This window comes from Fringilla coelebs (assembly GCF_963513975.1).
Source record: "Fringilla coelebs genome assembly, chromosome: 16".
Classification (NCBI taxonomy): domain Eukaryota; kingdom Metazoa; phylum Chordata; class Aves; order Passeriformes; family Fringillidae; genus Fringilla; species Fringilla coelebs.
Genome location: NC_140042.1, coordinates 11,119,308 through 11,141,427, shown reverse-complemented (window position 1 = coordinate 11,141,427; position 22,120 = coordinate 11,119,308). Strand labels below are relative to the sequence as shown.

Below are 22,120 nucleotides of genomic sequence, written 5' to 3'. Positions count from 1 at the left end.
GGTCAAAATTCTTCTCCTTTTTCTTTGGAAAACCAAGTTACTTCACATGTGGCAGCAATTATAATTAGCACAATTTCATCAGAAATACATTCTGAAGAGGAAATTGTATTTCACTGCTCACATGTTTGTTGCATATTTACTTTCTTACTACATACTGCATTTATTTTTTGTTTTATGAGCCAAATCCTCAGACAGTATTTCAATAGCTTTCTGGTCAACTATTCTTAGAACATAAAGACGACAAAACAGACTTGAAAACACATTTTAGGACAGTTGGCTACTGCGTGTCACGCCGTGAATTACACCTTTCTTACGCTTTGCAGATCACCCCAATTCCAGAAACACACTCCCAATCTCAATGCTCTATTCTTTCTGGCAAATCTTCCCAACTACTTCTATTTTCACTCCACTGCTAGTGCCACTCATCTGAAGCAAACTTTGAGGACTTCCAAAATTAATTACTGCCTTCCTGCTTCGCCTCTGGCTAGAAGCTGGTATAAACACCATCACTGAATTAAGCTGTATCTCAAATTCCTTATTCCGTTGATGATGAATGATTCTTCCTTTGTCTCAGGACAACACAAAGTCCCTTAAGTTTACTCCACACCCTGAATTTTTCTCTCTTAATAATGCAGTGTTTTGTGGTCTGTGTCATCATTAGCCACTACAACCTCACACACAGCTGGGACAGAAACCCTCACTACCCACACTTCTGCTCCATTCACATTTCCTGCTACAACTCTCACCCCACAAATGCTCTCACTATTTGGAATATATCTTTGGAGCATACAAAAGCAGATTGTTTTTGGTCAGTCCTCCCCACTACTGGATCCTCATTGCCCCTCTTTTTCCTGGACTACTTTTCAATTACTTTAAAACTGTGAACAGTTTTCCTTGGAGGGGTGTGAGCACGGGATAGTGCATGGCAGTGGATCACAGGGGAGAAGAGAAAAATAAACCCAAACACAGAGGTACACCACAAACTGTCTAGTATGTAATTCCTGGCACTTCCATAGCTCCAGACCTTTTTCACCAAAAAAATTCAATTAAGAAACCATAACGATGCTCCTTCTTTCAGAAGAAGAGGGGACTTGATGCAAGAGATCTTGCTGAAGAAACAGAATTACATATAAAAAAAAAAATATCTGCAATTAATGTGCATTATTTGCAAGTTTTTCCACTGAAAAGTGACTAATTTTTTTTATTCAATAAACTAACTGAATTGAAGCAGAGAGCTCCAATTTAAATGCCATTGCAGTCAGGTCTGACCCAAACCTCAAACAAGCTCCAGATGTTACTGGTCAAAATCAGAATTAGAGCAGGATTTAAGAATTACTGAGACAGTAATAATTTAACTGCAACTGTTATCCCTTCCGGAGGGGGAAACTTTTTCTCTGAAAGAAAGGAAGAGACGCACTGTGCCTTTGCAATAAAGAATAAGAAGATTAGATATAAAAGACAATTTTAAAAAAGGAGAAGATAAAATAGACAGGGATTGAAAAGAGAATGGTTACTTTAGTGGCTATTTTGCTGGAGGTTATCAGGGAGGAGAAGCTGCTCTCCGGGACACAGCTCTCAGACCAGCAAAAGAACCAAAGCAACCTTTTCAAAGAATATTCAGTTATTTTCCCTACAGAAGCCAGGTGGCTACAAGTGGCAGTGCTGTGTTTATCTGGGTGTAACACAACACTGGCATACTTCAAACAGCCAAGCTACACAACAGGAAATTTATCTGTGCACATGTAACAGGAGAGTCTTTACCTGTTTAAGCTTGTTCATAAACCCCATCAGACACAACACAATTGTCTAGATTTTTACCTAGGAGACGTACCTTTTCCCCCCCATTACATCCTTTGACCATAAAAATGTTAAAATAAATATACACTGTTCATTCATATGGCCAAGTTCAGGTATTTTAATGTCCCTGCGGATGTTTTATTATTGATGCATTTTCAAGAAGTTTTAAGATCAAACAAACCCCACAAGACCAAAAAGAGAGAAACACAGACAAGAGGACAGGGTGAGTACATCTCTGGCTCACTTTGAATTGGACAATCTGGGTAAACAAAACATTTCACTAAACATCTAGATGATAATCTGTGGGATGCTAGAGATCTCATGGGATGCTAGAGATCTCTGGGATTTTATCAGAAAACTTCTATTAAGCTGTAGGATCTCCCCATCCTGCCCTCCTTAAGGCAGGGCCCTGGGATTTAAGCCACTTGCAGCTGAATTACAGGAGAGGAAATGCACCCCAAGGACCAGGCTGCACACACAGGAAAATACCACATCCACTACTGCTGGGCTGCACAATGAAAGATAAAAAGGTGCTCCTTCTGCACAATGAAAGATAAAAGGTGCTCCTTCAGTGTTCAAAACACTGCAAATGACACTTTCTCTTCTTTGAAAATTAAAATATTTACTTCAAAGTGCTGACACAGAATAAATGACCCCTGAACAAAGAGAAACACCTTTCAATTAACTTAGGGGCATCTGGTTTTAACTTTTGCTATTGCCATGATTCCTAACACATGCAAGTGTTCACAGCCAAATTTGGGTTTATAATTGGGGGGAAGAGTATTTTCATTATTTTCTGCAAATCCTATTAGCAATCAACTCCAAGAATTTCTCAAGCAAACAGAAAAGCTACAAATGTAAGGATTTCAATGCAAATAATGCTTATTCTCTGCCTTAATATAACCCAGCACCCCTGAAGTCTGACCACACTCCCAATCCCTGCAAGCTTCCTTCTCAGGAACAATGCTGAACTCTCCCTGCTGAGCTGTACAGGGAAACTCCACTTGAATGCTGAGCTCCAGCTACTGGGGAAGAGGAAAGATTATTCCACATCTACCAATAAATGCATCATTTGCAAACATGCAGACAAACTCAAGACACTGGTCCTAAGTGCTCCATCAGAATCCTGGCATCCCTCTGCAGCTGAGGTTAAGAACCAGCATGGAGTGACAAACTCCTGCTACACAACAGCACTGCCTGCACTGCATTAACTGCATGTTACAACTGCTGTTCCAGCAACAACTATGACCTTTTTTTTTAGAAGAAAAGTCTGCTGGACTTGCAGAATTTCCATGAGATTTTTGTTATCACTTTTAACAACTATGCAATCAGATTGGCTTAACAAGATACAGCTTTCACAGTTTCTGTTCTGTGAGGACTAAATCAGAAACAGCAGTATTGAAATTATTTATAGAATTTAGCATTATTTTAGTATTACTGGCACTATTATTGCAATACTTGATTTACATAAATATCTGAGATCAAAGGAATGACCCTGCCTTTTATTTCATATACTAATGTACTTGGTCTGGCCAGATCTTGAACAGGATCAGCAATCCAAGTGCCAGCAATACAGTTTCTCAATATCCAACAATCAGACTCTGTGCTTACAAAGCTCCATAACCTCCATAATGCTTTATCTTCAGGGGGAAACAGAAAGGAAAGTAGCAGCTCTAGGGCATTAAGGGGTTTCAGTTTTTGAGTTTTGTTCAGAAATACAGAGAGGATGAGTGAAAACCTCAGCAGGTACATGATGCACAGAGATGTCAGGTACATAATGTGCACACAAGAGCTGTTCCTGTCACTGCTGGCTCCTGCTATCTCACTGGGGCTCCATAAACTCTTTAAAATGGTAACAAGCACTTCAATATAGCTCCAACAACTTAACTGTAATCCTTTCATTTATCGTTTCTTGAAAAAACACATCTCGAAGAGCTGGAAAGGAGAAGGTATTTCTCACCACTACAAGTGACATATCTACAGTAATTTGTATTTTCCCTCAAATCTTACAACACAGAAAGAGATTAAGGCATCTGGGGAGGCCATAAATCAAATTATTCAGCTATATTCAGGTGATGGACTACCATTAAAACAGCACCTTAAAATAGCTTTTGATACTGCTGAAGATTACAGAGACAGTAGAAGTTTCCCTGCAGATCAAGGAGGTAGCTGCATACATTTAACCACTACAGGACTTACAGATCTTGGTGAGTGAATCAACATGGGAAAGAAAAACACTGTGGTGAGGAAAGCATTCCAGCTCCCAGAAAAATTAAGGCCACTCAACACAGCCAAGTATACAGCTATCTTCAGCTATCTTATGAATATAAGCTGAACTTCTGAAGTGAACATATATACCACTAAAAATTCTATGTGAGCAGAGTGCTGGCAGCACTCCCTGCCTGGCAGGCAGCTAACACACCATCTTCTTTCTCTGTGGCAGCAGGAAAGAGGAGCAGGTATCCCTGCAGCCTCTCCTCTGCTCAGACCCAAGGAGCACCTAGACCAGGCTGCAGCCAAGAACAAGGCACTCTTCCCAGCTGCCCCCTTCTCCAGGTGCCCTTCTGAACTGGACCAGGAGGTAGGCACAGCTTTTCTTTTGGAAGCAGTTACATCTTTTCAAAGCTTCTCCTCCCAAGGCAGCCCTTCCTCTACCTTTGGTGCACCCTCACCTGGGAAACACAGGGGCACAGAGCAGCAGTCATCCCAACAAGTCCCCAGCTGGGAGATGGCTCCCCAGGAAGGAAGCACTGTCAGGAACAGGACTGCTATGGGCTGCAGTACAACCCCACTGCAGAAGCAAGTTACCAAATTATTAACCCCTCCCCCTCAAATTTCTGAGCATGATGTAGAAATCAAATTGCACGCTACCAGCAGTAGGTTTACAACACCAAGGGTTTAACCCTAGCTTCTCACAGAAGGCAACAGTGCATATTTAGGGGAGAAATCAACCATAATTGCTCAACAACTCCACTTACTTTAAAAATTTCTTACTCCAGAAAACACAAATATCTGTTTACAAAACTGTATGCTGCCAAAAAGTTAAATACTTCTATTGTACACCCGTCCTTTGATTTAATAAAGCATGCATCTGAAGTGGTTAATGTGCATTTCAAGGTATATTAAAAATGAGAGATCAAAAATTAGCATTAGCCCAGGTAATCTCTGCCAACATTTTGCTCCAGCTATGCTAACTAGACCCTGTCTAGCATTAAGCTCATCAGTTCTGAGCCACTTTTACCTTCTTAGGTCTAACCTGTGAATGTGATGCTAATAGCAATAGGCACACTTTAAGCTGAATTCAAAATGACAGAAATTTCACGCATCTTCTTCTGCAAACTTTCCAGATCAGGAAGCAGGTTAACTCTGAAACTCTCTGCTTCTAACACACTTGCTAAAAACCTTTATTATCCAACCATCTTCCAGAAATCGGTGTCTTCTGTTTAAATTAGTACCATTACACTGGCCAGAAACCTTGGCTGATCAAACAGCTGCAGTAAACACCAACTCCAGGTCTGAATGCAAACTGGAAATTTTCATCCCACACAAAAAGACAACTTGGAGACTAAAACCCCCACAAATACATTTAGATAATAATTTAATTTATAATTTAAATTAGGTTACTGTTTAACATTTTAATATGTACTTGAATCAGAAAATAGTAGCCCACTTTGTACAGGTGAAAAAACTGAAGACCCTTCAGATATATCTCCAAGCTGGAAAATGCAAGAAACTGTATTAAGTGACAAGGAATACCCATGTGGGGGAAAAAAAAAAAAAAGTAAAAGAAATTAAAAACATGCAAAAGCAGACCTGTAAGAGGAACAACTTCTTCCCCAGAAGTGGTTTGCATCTGAACAACATTCAACTTTTATAATGGTAAAACCATGTGTCTGCACCAAGAGCTCTGTAAACTTGTATTTTATACCTTTGGAACTTTGCTACAGCCCTGCAACACATTTCTTGGGGGAGACAGGCCCAGGTGCCTGATAAAGGGTCTTGGATAAGTTTGTAAAACAAATTCTAGAAGCCATTAATGGCTTAAGAGCTCCTGCCTCTCCAGTACAGTTGACCCACTTGTCTGTGGGGCCAAACAATAAAGCAGACCAGTGAACTGAACTAGGTTAAAAATAAACACAAAATAAGGAAGTTATTTTAAATTCAGATCTCTTCATTCATCTCCTTATGAGCAAGGAGGCAAAAGGAAAGCACAGAGGTCAAAAACCCTGCTCCAGAAGACAACCTCTTCTCTGTAGACACGCTGCAGTGAATTAGACAACTCTTCCCCTGTCTCTCAGCAGCATGTTTAAGTCATCTGATATCATGAAGTCTTGGTGCCCAGACCAAAATCAAGGACCTTGTGTGCAGCTTGTGCTCAATTTTGGATTAAGTTCCTCTTTCTTGCAGGCATTATTCTCAGCTGGACTGCTGAACAGCCACCTGACACTGTACCAGCCAAGAGACTCCTTGGGTGGGGGAGATGTTTGAAGCCTCTGGCTCCACAGAGGTCAAGCACACACACCTGCTAAGTGGGCTTCTGCTGGGCTAATTTAAACAAAAGCCAGGTGACAAAAATAATAATCTTGAACAAAATGGGCCTTCAAGATGCAGTGTGTGTTGAATTCAGTGCTACTGGTACAACTTCAGCAGCAAAAGCAAGTGTTTACACATTAGGATAAGTAAGGCTCCCATGGCTCATGTTCAGATCTTGAGTAAGCCTTACTTCAAGCAATCACATACTATTCTTGGAACTGACCTCAGTTTTGTTCTTAAAAGGTGGCATAAAGTATCTAAATTTTTATTCATCTTAATTATTAGCTGAAATAGAGATTTACACAAACACTGCTGGGGTATGTATGATCTGAAAGACAACAAACAGATAAACATACTGAGGAGAACCACTTGAGGCATGGGCTCACACTGCACTCAGTTCATTGTAACTGCAGGATGCTCAAAGGTCTTTTAGAATTAGTTGGAATGTTTTCTTAATCCAGCAAGAGAGGTCACTGACCAATAAAGCTGAAGTGTTTTTATCCCGAGTTGAAAAGCCTGAAGACAGATGCTGAGGCTGCACACACCCTTCTTCAGTTGCAATGCCAACAGTCCCACCTCCACACTCCAACATGCCCCAGAGCCAGCTCAGCCCCTGCTCAGCTGCAGGGACTGAAGAACCCCTGGGTCTGACTCCTGATCTCCAGCCCAGCACAGGGGACACAGCAGCCACGGCTTATCAACAGGCAACTGACACAGGCACAACGAGATCCATTCTTGTGCAACTTTCTAATTACTTTCCCATTAATTAGTGCTATTATCAAAATCAAGAGGGTTTCCCCAGCAGAGCTCTGCTGATAAGCAAAGGAGCTGCACAGCTTTCCCTCCTTCAGAGGGAAGCCACAAGAATCCTTTTGAGTCAGGACCACATCCTTCCCACAGCAGCCCTCTCTCCTGCTTTGGGTAATACACTCCAGGGCACAGGTACTAGGTCAAAGCATGAGCCTGATTAACAAAGTAAGTTGAAAAAACAAGACAAATCTGCTGCAGATAAGGAAATACTTTAAAATCAATATGGAACTGAAGCAGTTCCATATTTGAGGGAAAAAACCAATTATTATAAAATTCTGTGGTTAAGTTTTCTGAACTAACTACTTTTAAAAGAAATTATTAGTCAGTTTTTAGTTCTGGCAGATTTGGAGTTGATTTTACTGCTACTTATTCTTAATTCTTCAGCCATAAGGACACTTTTAGGAAGAAAAAAAAAAAAAAGAAAAAAACCCCAACACTTAAGCTTATGGTTACCTTTGTGGCATGACAGAAATACTACAAAGCGTTATATTAGTTTTCAAGGGGACTGTTTTTTTGATGCAGAGTGCAAGAATATTTGAAGCAGTCAGACTGAAACAGAGGCGGTGAAAGCCACACAGGAAGAATGAGAGGAAAGCAGATGAAAACTGAAATACCACCACTCTAATTGCTATTAGCAGGGAGAGTTTTGCATGTGCCTTGTGACCCACTATTTAATTCATATCATATACAGACACATTTGAGTTATCTCTGTGTTCAACTTCTAATAGTTTCTCCTGTTCTCTAGAATTAGGTTCATCCCTTAATATTATTAAGCAACTAACACTTAACCAGGTGAAAAATTCTTTAGAAGAGGTCAGTTCCTTGCTATTCCCAAGGGAGAAGGAAATCTAACTAATCCTTAGCTTGATTTAATGAAAAATAAAAGGTTCACACAGACTCTACTTAAGCAAATTTCCTTTTACAACAAGTACACCTCACACTGTCTTAGGACCTGAATGAAGCCTGTACCCCCACACAGCAGCGTGTGAATGTCCAGTCAGCTCCATCTGTAACAGAAGCAAATTAATCATTTATCCAACAGGAAGAATTAAGATACTCTCTGAAGGAAAACTTGCACCTAAAAATTGTTACCTGATTGCAGTTACCTGAAATATCTGGTGATAAGTAACTGAGACACATTTCACAACTACTGAGCAGCAAAGAGGCAGCTGCATCAAGAGAACTGTCTGGATTTGAGAGTAGGAAGGGAGAATCTAAGTTCTGCCCCACCTCCAAATGAAGTGATCTCAGGTCTTGAAAACAACTAAAGATGATGCAGAAATCACTATGGCCCTGTACCAGGATTCAGAATTCCACCTTGACTAAGACAATATGCATTTTCAGGTGGGAGGGGAAGGAAAAAAATAATAGAAATAAAAGAAAATGTTCACTCCCCAAACATTTCCTAATCTCTTCACTCTTTTCCAGCAATCAGAGACTGACAAGACTAAAAAATGCAACAAGTTACTCTCCAAAAGCAGCATACTGCTAAAAAGCAGTCATGCAGGGGGCTGAGGCAGTCTGGTAGGACCGGATCCATAATGGTCCCTTATCACAGCTGATAGGCAAAACAGCAATGAACAGAAACACAGATCCCAGGCACAGGGTGGCCACCTTTAGACCCTAACACCTGCACACTGGAACACAACATTGCTGGTATACACGTCTCTGCCATTGCCACAAGCATGTCCAGCACAGTGGGAGAACTGCAGAACATGGGCAACTTCAAAGCACCTCCTCTGCTGCACACAGGAGCAACAAGAGGGGGTGGCACAGCTGCCCCAGTGCCTGGACAGGGTGGCTTCCTCCCACAACAATGTGTTGGTTGCATATTGAGAAATCTGTTTCTCTACTTAAAAATGTAATTTCTCCCTTCTTAAGTGTTATATATTAAAATAAATAATATCATTTATTACCTTATCTACTAAAGATAGATGTAACATCTGTACATTTTTAATTCACTGTCTAGGCATTTTACGAAATTAATTTACACCACTAATGTCTGATCTATTTAGCAGAAAGAACATTAACCTCCTAAGTCGTATTTGCAGTTTAAAACCATCACCAAGTTTTAATGGACTCTCACACTTCATCAAAATCTCCACCAAAGTTCTGCTGAACAGTATCAGGAATATTAGAAAACTCACTGAAATGCATGGGGAAGAAAATCTCTGTTGTGGAAATACAGAACCACTCCTTTTTTCAAACATGGCAGAAATTGTTGTCCTAGGGAAGATCACATTTAGAACCTAAACCAGAACAGTCCTTAGACCTTTACCAAAACACACATGCACAGCTGGAGATGCCATACTCTTAAAAACATCCTTACATTGCACCTTGTGAAATCATCAGATGATCAAGATTAGAGCTCAGTGAACACCAATGATACTCCTACACATCCTTTGCTATTTACACTAGGAAAAGGGAAATTATGAAAAGTGACCTTAATAATTTTCACAGATTCCTGCATTTAAATCAAGTTCTACTGGAATGCATTAAACCACTTAACACGCAACATATAAAGCTCCAAGTTCTGTTTTCCAGCAATTTTATGTTTCATATCAAAGAGATGTGACTATATTCAAAAAACTCATCACCTCTCCTAGGCTCCAAAATACTGCAGTACTGCTAAAAAAAAAATCTATTTTGAACTTTCTCCTCGTACGACATCCCAGCTCACTATCCACATCATCTTCCTCTGGCTTGCAATATGCTTTGGAGTGCCAGCTGAGGGGCTGGTTCTGCTGCAGAGAAACTGATGGTGCTCAGGACACCTGGAAGACTGTCTAGATCCACACACCAGCACATATGCAAGAAAAGTTAAGTAGGATGCTCCTGGCACACCTTCTCTGAGTGGCATCACTCTGGAGCTCACTTTACAGCTGCAGTCAGGGAGAACTCAGGTTTGCAGACAGTGAACATCCTGTTCTCCTAAGACATTTGATGCTACAGAGCATGATGGTTTTGTTTAAATCTTCACTGTTATATGGGTCAAGAATTACTTATTTTGGTAATGTTTCAAACAGCTGCCAAACAACAATTAAAAACACTAACTGAGCTATGCTGTATTGATTACAGCATAGAATTTAAATTTTCTCAAAATTTATCACTTAATCTCCATATTTTTAATACATTTTGCCTACCAAATATGCCCATGCTGTTATACTGGACAATCAAACTGTGATAATCTAGATCACATCAAGTCCAATATAAAACAGTTTTCAAATGTATTTTTAAGTATTGAAGAGAATCCCCAAGATTCTTAGACACTACAGTAAGAGTAACAGTGTCTTCCCCAAACTGGAAATAGTCACACAAAATCCATCTACTAATTTCCAGAAGCCTAATTATTTCTAGTGGAGAAAATCTCAGCCTTCTAGAGAATCTAGGCAAATCAAAGTCAGAATAAGACACTATTTCCAAGCTGACCATTCTTCATTTTGCTGGCAAGTCACAAAAACCCTATTCAATGTTTCTAAACTTATAGAAATAGTTTTACTACAATCAGCAAGGCAAGATGAAATATAAATAATTAGCAGAAATGTTAAAATGTTGCAGTCTAAGCCTGCAACAATATGCACAGATTATGCTACAGCCATTGCCACTGATTAGGTGCACTTTCAATCTTTTTGCTACTATATGAAATTAAAATGCTATCACCACTGCAGCAAAATACATTAGAGTGACCAATGGAAATGTTTCAGGAAACAACACTATATATTAATAACCTGACAAATAAGATAGCCCATCTCCAGCCCCCCTTCTACTTGTCAGAACACTTTTTAATAACTGTTAACCCTGTTGCTGGTAATGTCAAATCAGTATGTAGCAGATTTTGAATACATTAGTACACATATGCATTTCAGGGGAAAAAGCATACTTGCTATGGATTACTAATAACTTGTATTGGAAGCCATCCAGTATTTTACTCCTTCACAATCCACAGCCCTAAGCCCTACAGCCCCAAGATACAAAGTCAAACTAAAGCAACTGATCTGAGGCACCTCAAAGCAAACAATGCCCTATTTTAAATTTATTATCATTCAAGAAGAATTGGATGCTTCACAAGCTTTAAACCAGTTCACTTTCACCCTTACCCCAAATATCAAATGATGTCATGCAAGATGTACTGGCTAAACTGGTTTAACTGCTACAGGCTGGATGCACTGTTTAGATTTTCTTGTGATAAATTACTTTGCAGCAATGAAAGTGATTCAGTTAGTTTTAAACAACTATCTTCACCTGCTTTTTAAAAGTAGTTTGGGCTTTTATTGCTTCTCCTCACACAACTCGACAGCTTGCTACTTTACTTTGTTTAACTCCCTAGGAACAACAGGGAGCAGTTTTCACCACTTCTGAATTCAGTCAACAGCATGGAACAACTGGAGTGCTGTAAGGAAGTCTGAGATACACAGCTCATCCTGAGGAGTGTGGGACCTGCACTTCCCTCTGCAGCTTGCACACATTTTCCACTATTCCACTATTTCCACTTCTTCCCAGAAAGTTTACTAAATCTGACAACTTACTGAGAACCCACAGAGGAGATTTATGGAGGATGCACAGAAGGAACTCCAGACATAGCTTGTACTCTTCAGAAGCCACCAAGGCTGTTCTCCTGGTTGGCATGAAGAGGCTACTTGAGAACGATCCAATCCACATCTTCTCTCAAGGCTAAGCAAGCTGTTTCCAGAGCTACCAAACACAATCATTATTGCAAGTAAGAGGCCAGGCCTGGTTCTTTGCTCTAGGTATAACCCCAGAATTAACCTAATTTTGCTCGTTGTCCACTGCATCAGCATTTTTATATTCACTCGCTTGACCATCATCTCTTTCATGGAAAACGCTGGAGAGGGGAAGGGGCAAGAAGCACACATAAACAAGCAGATACCTACAGCTGTATAATTAGTCTGCATATTCTCCTCTCAAATACACAGCCCCATTTTATCACCACCTGGCTAAAGGCAACATAGAAGACAGCAAAGGAACACAGGGAAAAAAAGGGATATGGGCCTGCAGGAGGAAGGCGTAGAAGCAAGCAGAAAAAGAAGTGAACACTGGGTTATGTATGCAAATGATATTAAATTGCCAGGAATTGAGAATACTAATGAGGACAAAATATGAGAGGGAAGCAAGCATTCAGAAGTCAGGCAAAAGTAAGTGAAGTATTTGAGACCAGTATTCCACAGTGGGTCTGAAATCTAGCAAATTCTGTCAGTAATGAGCAAAACAGGAATGAGCAAGGAGCACAAACTTTCAGCTGCATAGAAACAACAAAATAGTGTGATTTTAAACTTCACATACACACAGACATTTTGGGTTTTTCCCGTTTTTTTTTTGTACATATGTTGCATCATTTCGCCTGCAATTCAAGTCTCAATTTTAAATTCTCCAAACGAAGGGGAAACTTAAAAGATGGCATTGCCTGAGAAGCTGCAGAGCTGACACAAGGACAGAACACAAGTGTACAACCTGAACTACCAGTCACTGCATGTTCCCTGCCTGTGACACTGTGTTGCTAAGCCTGCACTGGCTACTTCAGGAAAGAAACTTCCCTAATGAGAAACACACGTACCTACGGAACTATGGGCAGAGGCTGAACCTACAAAAAAAAACAGATTCAAATTATAAACAAGGGAAACTTACAGTTATTAAGCTGCAAATGAGACTTTTCATGAAAGAACTCTATGCAACATGTAACTGTAGATTTGTATTAAGCCGAGTTCTTTGAAGCTCAGGCATTTGTGAAAAGATGTTACAGAGGAAGCATATATAAAGTATCAGACTTGGATTCAATTACACTTTATAGAGCAACTCACTAGCAACGCTAGAGACCTAATTCTTTGCATGATAAAGCAAACTACACACCCTACTTACAGTACAGAAAAAACTATCATTTATTTCTTCCACTAAATTTATTTAGCATACAAATAAACTCTTCAAAATTTCCACAGGATAATTTACTAATCACCACCCCAAACTGTTAATTTATCTAACACCCAGGCACCAACGGCTCATCTGCACACTCCCACTCTGTTTCGGCCCAAAGGCAGCCAGAATCACATGCTCTTGTGCAGAAGGGAATAAATGAGGGGTGCACACAGAATGCAGGACCAGTGACAGAATTTGGCCAGGTAACTGCCAGCACCTGCACTACCTCAAGCTGCCCTTCTTGTTTGTCCCCTCCTGCCCCAATGCCCTCACCACATTCACACAGCACTAAAAGGGACTGCAAGGTGAACTCAATTAACAACCTGAACTGCATCTTAACCCCTCACTTTATGTTTGTAATAGACCCAGGGAGGTGCAGTAGCCCAACTGCTGGTGTGTCACATGAGGGGACAGCCAGAAGCAGCAAACACTGTGCTGTCCAAGTGTCCCCTCAGCTTTGGGAGTAGCTGCCTTCAGCTAGAGGGACAAAACCCCCACTGAGCTCTGAAATGTGAAGTTTCTCAGTCCACATATCACTACTGCCTAGCCCCAGCAAGGCTAAAGCTGATTACTGACACCCATGGGTAACAGGACTGAATACACAGGGGGTGACAGGTGACACACAGCATTGCAGGCAGTACTGCAAGCAGGTGAGGCTGCATCCATCCCCCTGGTGCTGCTGAGTGTGTACCTGGCCCTTACCGTGGCTGGCACTGCTGCTTTCCTCCCTCATGCAGAGATTAAGTTTCCTTTCTAAAGCAAATGTCTTCATCCCTTGAGAAGTCCAAAAGCCCTGTCCAGTAGTATTTTCACTTACACAGAGTGTCCATAAGGTCATCAAGGAAGAGTAAATTAGTCATAAAAGAAAGGGGAGAGGAAAAAATAGGGACATGAGAGCAAACACTCAAAATATCATATCTGATTCAACCCTGAAGAGTTTAATTCCACGCTTTGATTACTACATCTAAAATTGTTATTTCACTCTTTAAAAATTGTTCATCTAGTGTAGCTGTACACAGACTAAGCAAACCTCCAAGTAATTTCAAATCAAGATGTGCAATTTTCCACTGTGCATTCTTCACATGCCTCCTAAATCTAATGTGATCACTCACTGAAGAATGGCATCCAATACTGCTCTGTGCATGTTAAAATTAAGCTAACTACATGTTATTAAGCCTTTTCCTCACTGCTTGAAAACATCTCTAAAGAAAGCACTAACACCCATATATTAAGATGACAAACATTGTTTTACACATTAAATTATTATATACCTATGATGTCAACTTTTAATAAAAGTTAGCAATAAACTGATCTCTGCAGTCCAGTAAAATTAACATGTTTCTCTAAGAAAAATCAAGTATGGGGAAAAAACCTCCACAGGCTAAACTTTTCTGGTTTTGTTTTTATATAAATGGATAGTAAAGTCTCAAAAATTACCAAGTTTGTCACATCAGTTGGAATCAGCTGTGTGTGGTCTAATAGATTACAAATAGATTTCTGAGACAATGATGTATTCTTAGTGTCACCATGCTGACATGTGCCGAGACTCTTTCCTCCAATGGAAGTGGTCCTCAGCATGATTTTCACAACCATCAGTGATTTCTGCATGTATTTTGGACTCCTGTATTCCCCGTGGCAGAAGGGGTGCAATCCAGAGAAGTTCAGGACACCCTTAAACTGCATAAAAATGTCCAGCATGTCACAGAGAGCCCAGCATGGCAGAGCATCCAGCCAGCAAAATTAAAAATAAACACAGTAAATACAGTCAATATTCTAAAGGACTTAAAAATGACACTGAGAAAATGCAGATTACTAGTGACTGTCAATCTCCTAGAAACTGTAAGCCACAAGACACTAATACTTGTATGTATACAAACAGGAGGTATATTTTGAATCAACTCCTTTTAAGTATTTGTCCAATTGTATAGAAACATCACTCTGGAGATTTTACTAAAAGAGAACTGAAGAGTAACTTAGATAGTAAATAAGTTGTAGCCATTATTGTATGAAACAGACACCTATGTTTTAAAAAGCCAGGTTTTATGTAATGACCTTCTAATATTGAAATGTAATCTCACAGTCACTGTGACAAACTTCCACTGAAACACCTTCACTCCTCCCAATTTCAGTGGTCGTTATTTAGCAGAAAGGTACATGTGCTAAGGCGATTGTCCCGTTTTCAAGCAAAAGATCTTGTGCTAGTGGGTATTTATGTCAGTCTTGACTAAAACAGCAGTATGAGAATTGTCATCTTCACAGCTAGGCGTTCTAAACGATATTTAGGTAGTTGGTGATTTTGACCTCCAAGTCAATCGGTACAAGTAGCTAGCTCACTGTGGCCGTCCTTCCTTTGGGAACCAAACACCGCCGTACGTTTGCCCAAAATAATTTTACAGCGTTGAATTCAGATGGAAGGTGTTGTTCCGAGGAGGGGAGGGCGTGTAAAAACAACACCACCATGCAAAAAAGAGAAAGAAAAAAAAAAAAAAAGGCCCCGCTAAAGGCACCACTGGAGACTACACCGGACGGGGGTAGGGAACATGCAAACGTAGTGCCTCCTTTATGGAACCAGCGCAACTGCATGACGGTGCAGGATGCGGGCCGCGGGCTGTGCAGGCGCTACACATGGCCAGCGCTGCCCGCCGACCCGCGCAGGCCCGGCCGGCAGCGGGTTCTGTAAATAACCCTCGGAGGAGGGTTAATTAAAAATGGCGAGCAGCGTAGCTGCCTGCATACAATGAGCGGCCGGGCAGGGCAGGGCTGCAGCCCCCCGCCCGCCCCGCGACAGCCGCGTCCCCTTCTCCCGCCCCAGGCAAAACCCAGCCCCGGAATCGCGGCAACTACTTTGACCGGACCCCCCGTGCCCCCCGGCTCGCCCCACGCCCGGCGGGAGGCTCCGAGGGTCCGGGGGCGCGGGGATCCTTTTGTAGCGGCGCTTCCCCCGCGCCCTCCCCCTCCCGCGGTGCAAATTCCTGCGGAGCCCCCCGGGCCGTCTCCCCCCCGGCCGCGCACCGCAACTTTCCCCGGCGTCCCCCCGCAGCCCCGCCGAGCAGCGCTCCCCGCGCCCCGGAGGTGCCGGGGCCAGCAGGAGCGGCCCGGGCAGAGCGTGTTTACCGCGGAGAGCGGCCCAGGATCCCCGAGGGGACGCGGCGGTTGGGGAGCCCCGGGAGCGGGGCAGAGGGGCGAGGGGGAAACTCTCCGCGGAGTTGAGGGCGCGGGCCCTGGCTGACTTTACCTTCCATCTCCATGTCCTCGGGCTCGCTCAGCTGCTGCTCCCCGGGCTTCTGGTGCTGCTGCTGCTGCTGATGGTGGTTCATGTCGGGCTGGGGCTGGGGCTCGGCGGCGGCGGGCTGGGCCTTTCCCGCGGGGGGCTGCGGGCCTGTGTCGGGAGGGGAAGGGGCGGAGGAGCGGCGGGGCCTCGGCAGCGGCCGGGACTGGGCGCCCGGCTCGGGGGGCTGCGGCGGGGCTCCGCCGAGTAGGGAGCGGGGCGCCGGCGGAGGCAGCGAGACGCGCACGTATTTACTCGCTATTCGCCCAATCTCGGCGGCGGCACCCGGTCGGGGAAAAGGGGCTGGGAGGAGGGTCCGGCCGGGGGCGGCGGCTTCCCCGGGGGCCGGAGGGGAGGGGACCGGGAGGGGGGGACGGGAGACCCGGAGTCAGGGCCCGGCGGCGCCCGGCGCTTCCCCTTCCCCCGGCGAGGTGTCCGCGGCGCTGCGAAGTCGGGGAGGCGCCGCGGGGCCCCTGCCGTGCCCTCCCGCCCCCCCCGGCGCCCCGGCACCGCCGCTGGCCGACGCCCGGCTCGCCGCTCCCGGCCCGCGGGCCGCCCCCGTCGCCCGAGCCCCGGCGCGCTGCTGCCGCTCCGCCGCCGCCAGCGCTCTGTGCCTCAAAATGGCGGCTGCGGTAACGCCGTGAAATGTCACATCCGCATGAGGGGGAACAGCCCGCAGCCGGGGAGGGAGGGAGCGAGCGAGAGAGGGAGGGAACAGCGCCGCGGCCGCCGCCGCCGCCCCAGGAGGCCGGAGGGGCGGGGATATGGGCCGGGCGCCGCTGCCGCCGCGGCCTCCCCGCAGGGCCGCTGCCACCTGCGCGGGGAGCGATGCGGCCGCGGCTCTGTGCTGCCCGCCGGGCCCTTCGCGGCCGCTGCGCCGGGCGGAGACCCCGCTGCTCGCCCCGGCTCTGGCTGGCGGGGGCTGCGCCCCGTGCTCGCCGTGCGGGCCCGGGCGGGGAGCGGAGGGAGCCCCGCACGGCCGCGCACCGACACCGGCCGCCTCGCGCGGGACCCGCGGGGCTCCGGCGGGGCCCCGTGGGCTCCGTCGCCTCTTGCGCCCGGGCCCGCGGGTGTGTGACTGTGCGGGGCTCATGGCGGAGCCTGCCCAGCACGGGGCTGCAGCCGGAGCCGGGGCTGGCCGGGCCGGGGGCTCTGGGCCGGGGTGGGCCTTGCGCGGGGCTCGGCCCGTCCTCGGCATGCAGCCAGTGCCGCTGGTGCGGCATGGGCCGGCGGGTAAAGGACGGGTTTGTGTCGTGTGTGGGAAGGGGAAAATCTGCTGTAAACAAGACCTTTCCTCGCCTGCATGCCACTGTTTTTTCATGGGCCTTGTCCGGAGGATGTAGTGGCTCCCAGGGAAGAGACCTGTCTGTTTTCCCAGGATGGATGGAGAAGGCAGGAGTGCGAGTGAATAAATAATATCTGGTTGGTCCAGGCTGCGGTTAGAGCAATGAAGGAAGCAACTTCATTTAAGGATGAAAAGTGTAGTTGGAAGGCAGAGTTCCATTAAACAGTCCAGTGTTTACTTCAGGATCCTGGGAAACAGGCAGCAAGATAGGCTGAGGAAGGACTCAGAACATGCAAAACTGGGACTACTGAAGGGACTGAAAATGTACCTAAGCAGACAGTGCTGGTCTGCCTGCAAGTAGTTAAATAAATTTTTTAAAATTACTTGTTTTTCTAGTTTATAAAATGAGCAAAGCAAAACCAATCTGAGGGAAAAATTCAACATGTCTGGCTTCTCAGCAGCACAGGAATCTACAGGGGTGGGCAGGGGAGGAAAATAATTTCCAACTGTGGTGTGTGAAGCCCTGCCTTAAGAAGTAAGTTCCAGGTCTAGAAAATGGAAAAATAAGTGAAGATGAGTATAGTAGTGGGAGGATCAGGTTTTACAAGCACTTAATTTGATAGTTTGCTTCTTGAAAAGTATATTCTGATTTTCCCTGTTCCTCTGAATTTTCAAAAGCTTTTTAAAGGAAAATTAATTACAGATCTGGAAATTATTTGTTGGTATTGAACTAGGTAAAAACATGACAAATCTGCCAAATCTGGGTTTACACGGTGTCAGCAAAAGAGGGAGATTAGGACAGATGTTCAGACAGAGATTGATGCACGTATCTTTCGTCTCGTCATGTCCTAAACTTTGAATTCCCCACTGCCAGTCTTTCCCTATAATTACCTCTCAGAACAATTACTCTTTCCTAACAACTTCCATTCCAACCTCCTAAATCATACACAGGTTTAAACTCATCCCTTCCAAGTGATCCCCAATACAGGATGAACCAGTATGTCACAACTGGAAGGTGGCTACAGGTTATTTGATTTCTCAGCCATGGATACTGGGCTTGTGGGCAAGAATGAGTCCCTAAAATTAACTGTGGGCTGATGTTATCATAAGCCTTAAAATCATAATTTTGTATGCAAAAACTCTTCTGAGCTTTGGTTCTTCTAAGGTAGATAATTTTCCAAAATTGTTGAAATAATGTTCCAAAAATCCTACTGTTTTAGGGGAGTAAAAATTGTGCAAATTCATCTGTACAAATGCTTTACTGTGGAGAAGTGTAAAATGTAGTATTGAAGAGAGAGGCAGGAATTTTCCTGTCATTAGCTGCTTGTGGGAACAATACATCATCAGTTTGTGAAAGCAAAATATCAAAATCCAGCACTTGACTGTATATTCCTAATTTAAGTCAACTTTATCTTTTGCGAGTCCAGCTACAATAAGGTCTAAAGTACCTTAAAATGTTTTGGAAAGACATATGAAAATGTGTCATTTATATTGTGCAAAAATAGCAAAATTCTATTAAGAATCAATTCAAGTATTTATATTTAAGAGGGAATAAATTTTGAGTATATAGTAATATTAAATGCATTTATGAAATAATTAAATAGGCATTTTATACCATCAGCCAGTGATTGTAGCAGTGTGATTTGATTGTTTCTAAGCAGGAAATAGAAATCTTACTAACTGTTGAGCCTAAGGTGAAGTCCAGATCTCAACATATGCTAACATTTTGTCCTAAATGCATGAATAATACATCTGCTGAATGTTCCTGACCCTTCAGCACTCCCTCCTGAAATTTTCTGCTCTCCAGCACAGGACACGAAGGCTCTGTCCTTTGAAGGAAAGGATGGTCACCTTTGTACAACCACCTGACCATGTCAATGCTGCCAGCACTTCACCCTGCCTCCATTCCAGCACTGATTCCAAATCACTTACTCATCCACCTGATCCAGAAATGCCTCCTATTTTCTTACAAATCTGTTTCTGCACTGCACACCACATCCTCCAGTGACTCCTGTCCACTGTAGTTCTGATGGCAAATTCCTTGTGCAGGAAAGTTGGGCAAATCTCTCACATGGCTTAGTGATACTTAAACTAAATACCATTGGCAGAAACACTGTGATTAGAGTCTAGGCATCAATTCCTTTCATTCTTGTCCTTGATTTTTCACTCCTTCCTTTCGTTTCTTACACCCACTAACAGAATCTTCTCTAAAGTTTGGCCTCTATCCTGTCTCCCAGCTCTGTTCCTCTTGGCCTGGTGCCCCTGCTGAGCACTGGAAGCTGCACCTGAGCACAGGATTTCATCTCTCCCATCCAGGCATGGGGCAGCAGGCAAAGGGGATCCCCTGTGTGTGCCCGGGTCAGGAGCGCTGGGGCTGGCTGCAGCCTCTCCACATTCCCTCCCCATTAGTCATCCTAATGAGATGGACTTAGAGGTGCTAGCCTCTTCAAAATGCCATTGAAGAGATGGGCTTTGTTTTGGGAGGCTGACCTGCTCCCCAGCCTCCCTGAAATGTAAAAATAAACCCAAGTCGGGCTGTTTATTTTTAAAACGCTCACAAGCCCATGTCTGTGTGCCCGGCTGAGCCTTCAGGACCCAGAGGGAGCCCCATGTCTCCCTGTGCCTCTGCCCTCCAGGAGAGAGACCCTGACCGTGGCAGAGCCAGAGGTTCATCCTGTCCTGCTCTGGGGTACCCCCATCTTCAGCAGGGCCTGATGGCCACGGCTTGGAAAACTGTGGGAGGGAACTGCAGAAAACTGGAGGAAAGGAGGAGGGTGCTCAGCCCATCCTGTGTCCCATAGCAGAATCAGGCAGACCAGGCGAGTTTCTGCCAGCCTGCTTGTTTCCTCCCTGCTGCAGGAAATCTTGCTTCCCACTTGGCTCCACTTGCTGCCCTGGCTCCAGCCTAGAGATGGCCTCTCCTGGCCAGTGCAGAGCTCATTTCCAGCGCCACGGATGGTGCTGCATGATGTGTGCAGGTGGCCGTGTCTGTAATTAAGAAGATGTATAGCCATTTAATGACAGAAGGGCAATTACACCAGCGCACACCCTTAATACAGATGCACTAAACCAGCAGAACTGGGGTTGCTGCTTGTGCAGCTTATTCTGCTATGTTTGTGGATGAATATCCATTAATGCAGACGTGCCTCTGTGTCAGCAGGCGCTGACACACGCTCATGCCACTGAGTGTGCCCCACTTAGTCTTAGTTTTTCTTCTCCATCTCACATATGCACAATCAGACACTTGCTGCCACAGTGATAAAAGTAGTTTGAATTATCTCATGGTGGCCAGAAGCCCCCTCCCCCATTCCGTTGCTCAGGTACTTCTAATGCTTTGTCCCGCTGCCTGGGTTGCTTTGTACCTGGAAAGAGTAAAAGGAACCTTTATTTAGGGACCCAAAGAATCATATCCATTGTCCCAGGTGCTCTAGATCAACATAACTGCAAACCAGAGACTTTCCAGCTGAAGCAGGTGATCAGTGGCTCTTGCAAACATCTTCAAGCTGAGTGTGGGGAAAGAAAATCACAAGCCTCCTGTAGCGCATGAGACAGTAAGCCAACAGGCAAAAGCCATAAAATGCTGTTAAAGGTTCAAAACAAGCTGGGAAAACTAGGTTATTTGTTTGACTGCAGTGTATGGATTTAGCTATAGCAACTTGTTCCACAAGTAGTGGGATGGATGGAGTTTCATGCCCTGTAAATGTATTTTCTACATTTTGTAGCACTCAATATCCTGCAATAACCTCAGTCTTTTATGGCTTTTCTTTCCAGGGGCAAATGGCTCCGAGTAACCCCAGTCTTTCTCTGAGCAAGGGCTGGACTCAGTGACCTCTGAAAGTTGCTCCAAGCTGCAATAATTCCATGGTTCTTTAATGTGCCAGCAATTTCCACAAAGTATGCAGGTATTTCCAAGTTCAGTTTATTGCCCCTTTACTGATTGGTGGTTTTTTTTGAGACTGATGGACAGGCAGACAGTGCAATAACCTAAGATTTGTTTCCTCAGAAAACTAGGGTAAAATACATAATTACAGCATTTTCAGGGATGTTCTCAATACAGTGATCTTTGGTTTGATGATTTCTCTTTGATCCCACAAACAATATATTTTAAGGAGAGATATAAATCTTTATTCCTTAGTAATAAAAGGTGGTGAACCCATTACAACTGAATACACCATAATTCAAAGATTTACTTGAATTAAAGTATATTTCCTAGTAGTTTTTCCAAGCCAAAATTTTTATATGGCTTTCACAGGCAATTGAGACATCTAATGTCATAGCTATTAAAAAAAAAAGAAATTTTAAACTTTAATTCTCACAATAAAACCAGGACTGTTTTGCTGAAAACTTGAATGTTTACACTTAAGCTGGTAGGTGGTGATCAGGTCTCTGTTTACCATCTTTGAAAAGTCCAATTATTCTTTTTTCTCATCATATTTTATTCAACACTGTAAAGTATAAAGTCAAGTATTACAGCAATAGACATCCAAAGTAAAAAGGGA

At 44.0% G+C, this 22,120-nt stretch overlaps 2 protein-coding genes across 3 annotated transcripts in view; one reads left to right on the top strand and one right to left on the bottom strand.

The window, feature by feature from the left end:
• The window catches only part of USP7 (ubiquitin specific peptidase 7), a 67,782-nt gene extending 51,344 nt beyond the window's left edge, over positions 1–16,438 (bottom strand). For both annotated transcript variants that reach the window (XM_084216876.1, XM_084216875.1), the window contains exon 1: positions 16,304–16,438. In XM_084216876.1, coding sequence (XP_084073002.1) covers positions 16,304–16,385 — 82 coding nt within the window. In that variant the 5' untranslated portion in view covers positions 16,386–16,438. The remainder of the gene's footprint in view (positions 1–16,303) is intronic.
• LOC311160250 (uncharacterized protein) lies at positions 16,384–21,521 on the top strand (the record flags this gene model as incomplete). Its single annotated transcript, XM_084216877.1, has 2 exons — positions 16,384–16,968; positions 21,393–21,521. The coding sequence occupies 2 exons, from the start codon at positions 16,384–16,386 to the stop codon at positions 21,447–21,449; spliced, it is 642 nt and encodes a 213-aa protein (XP_084073003.1). The 3' UTR covers positions 21,450–21,521.
• Between the last annotated feature and the right edge of the window lie 599 nt (positions 21,522–22,120).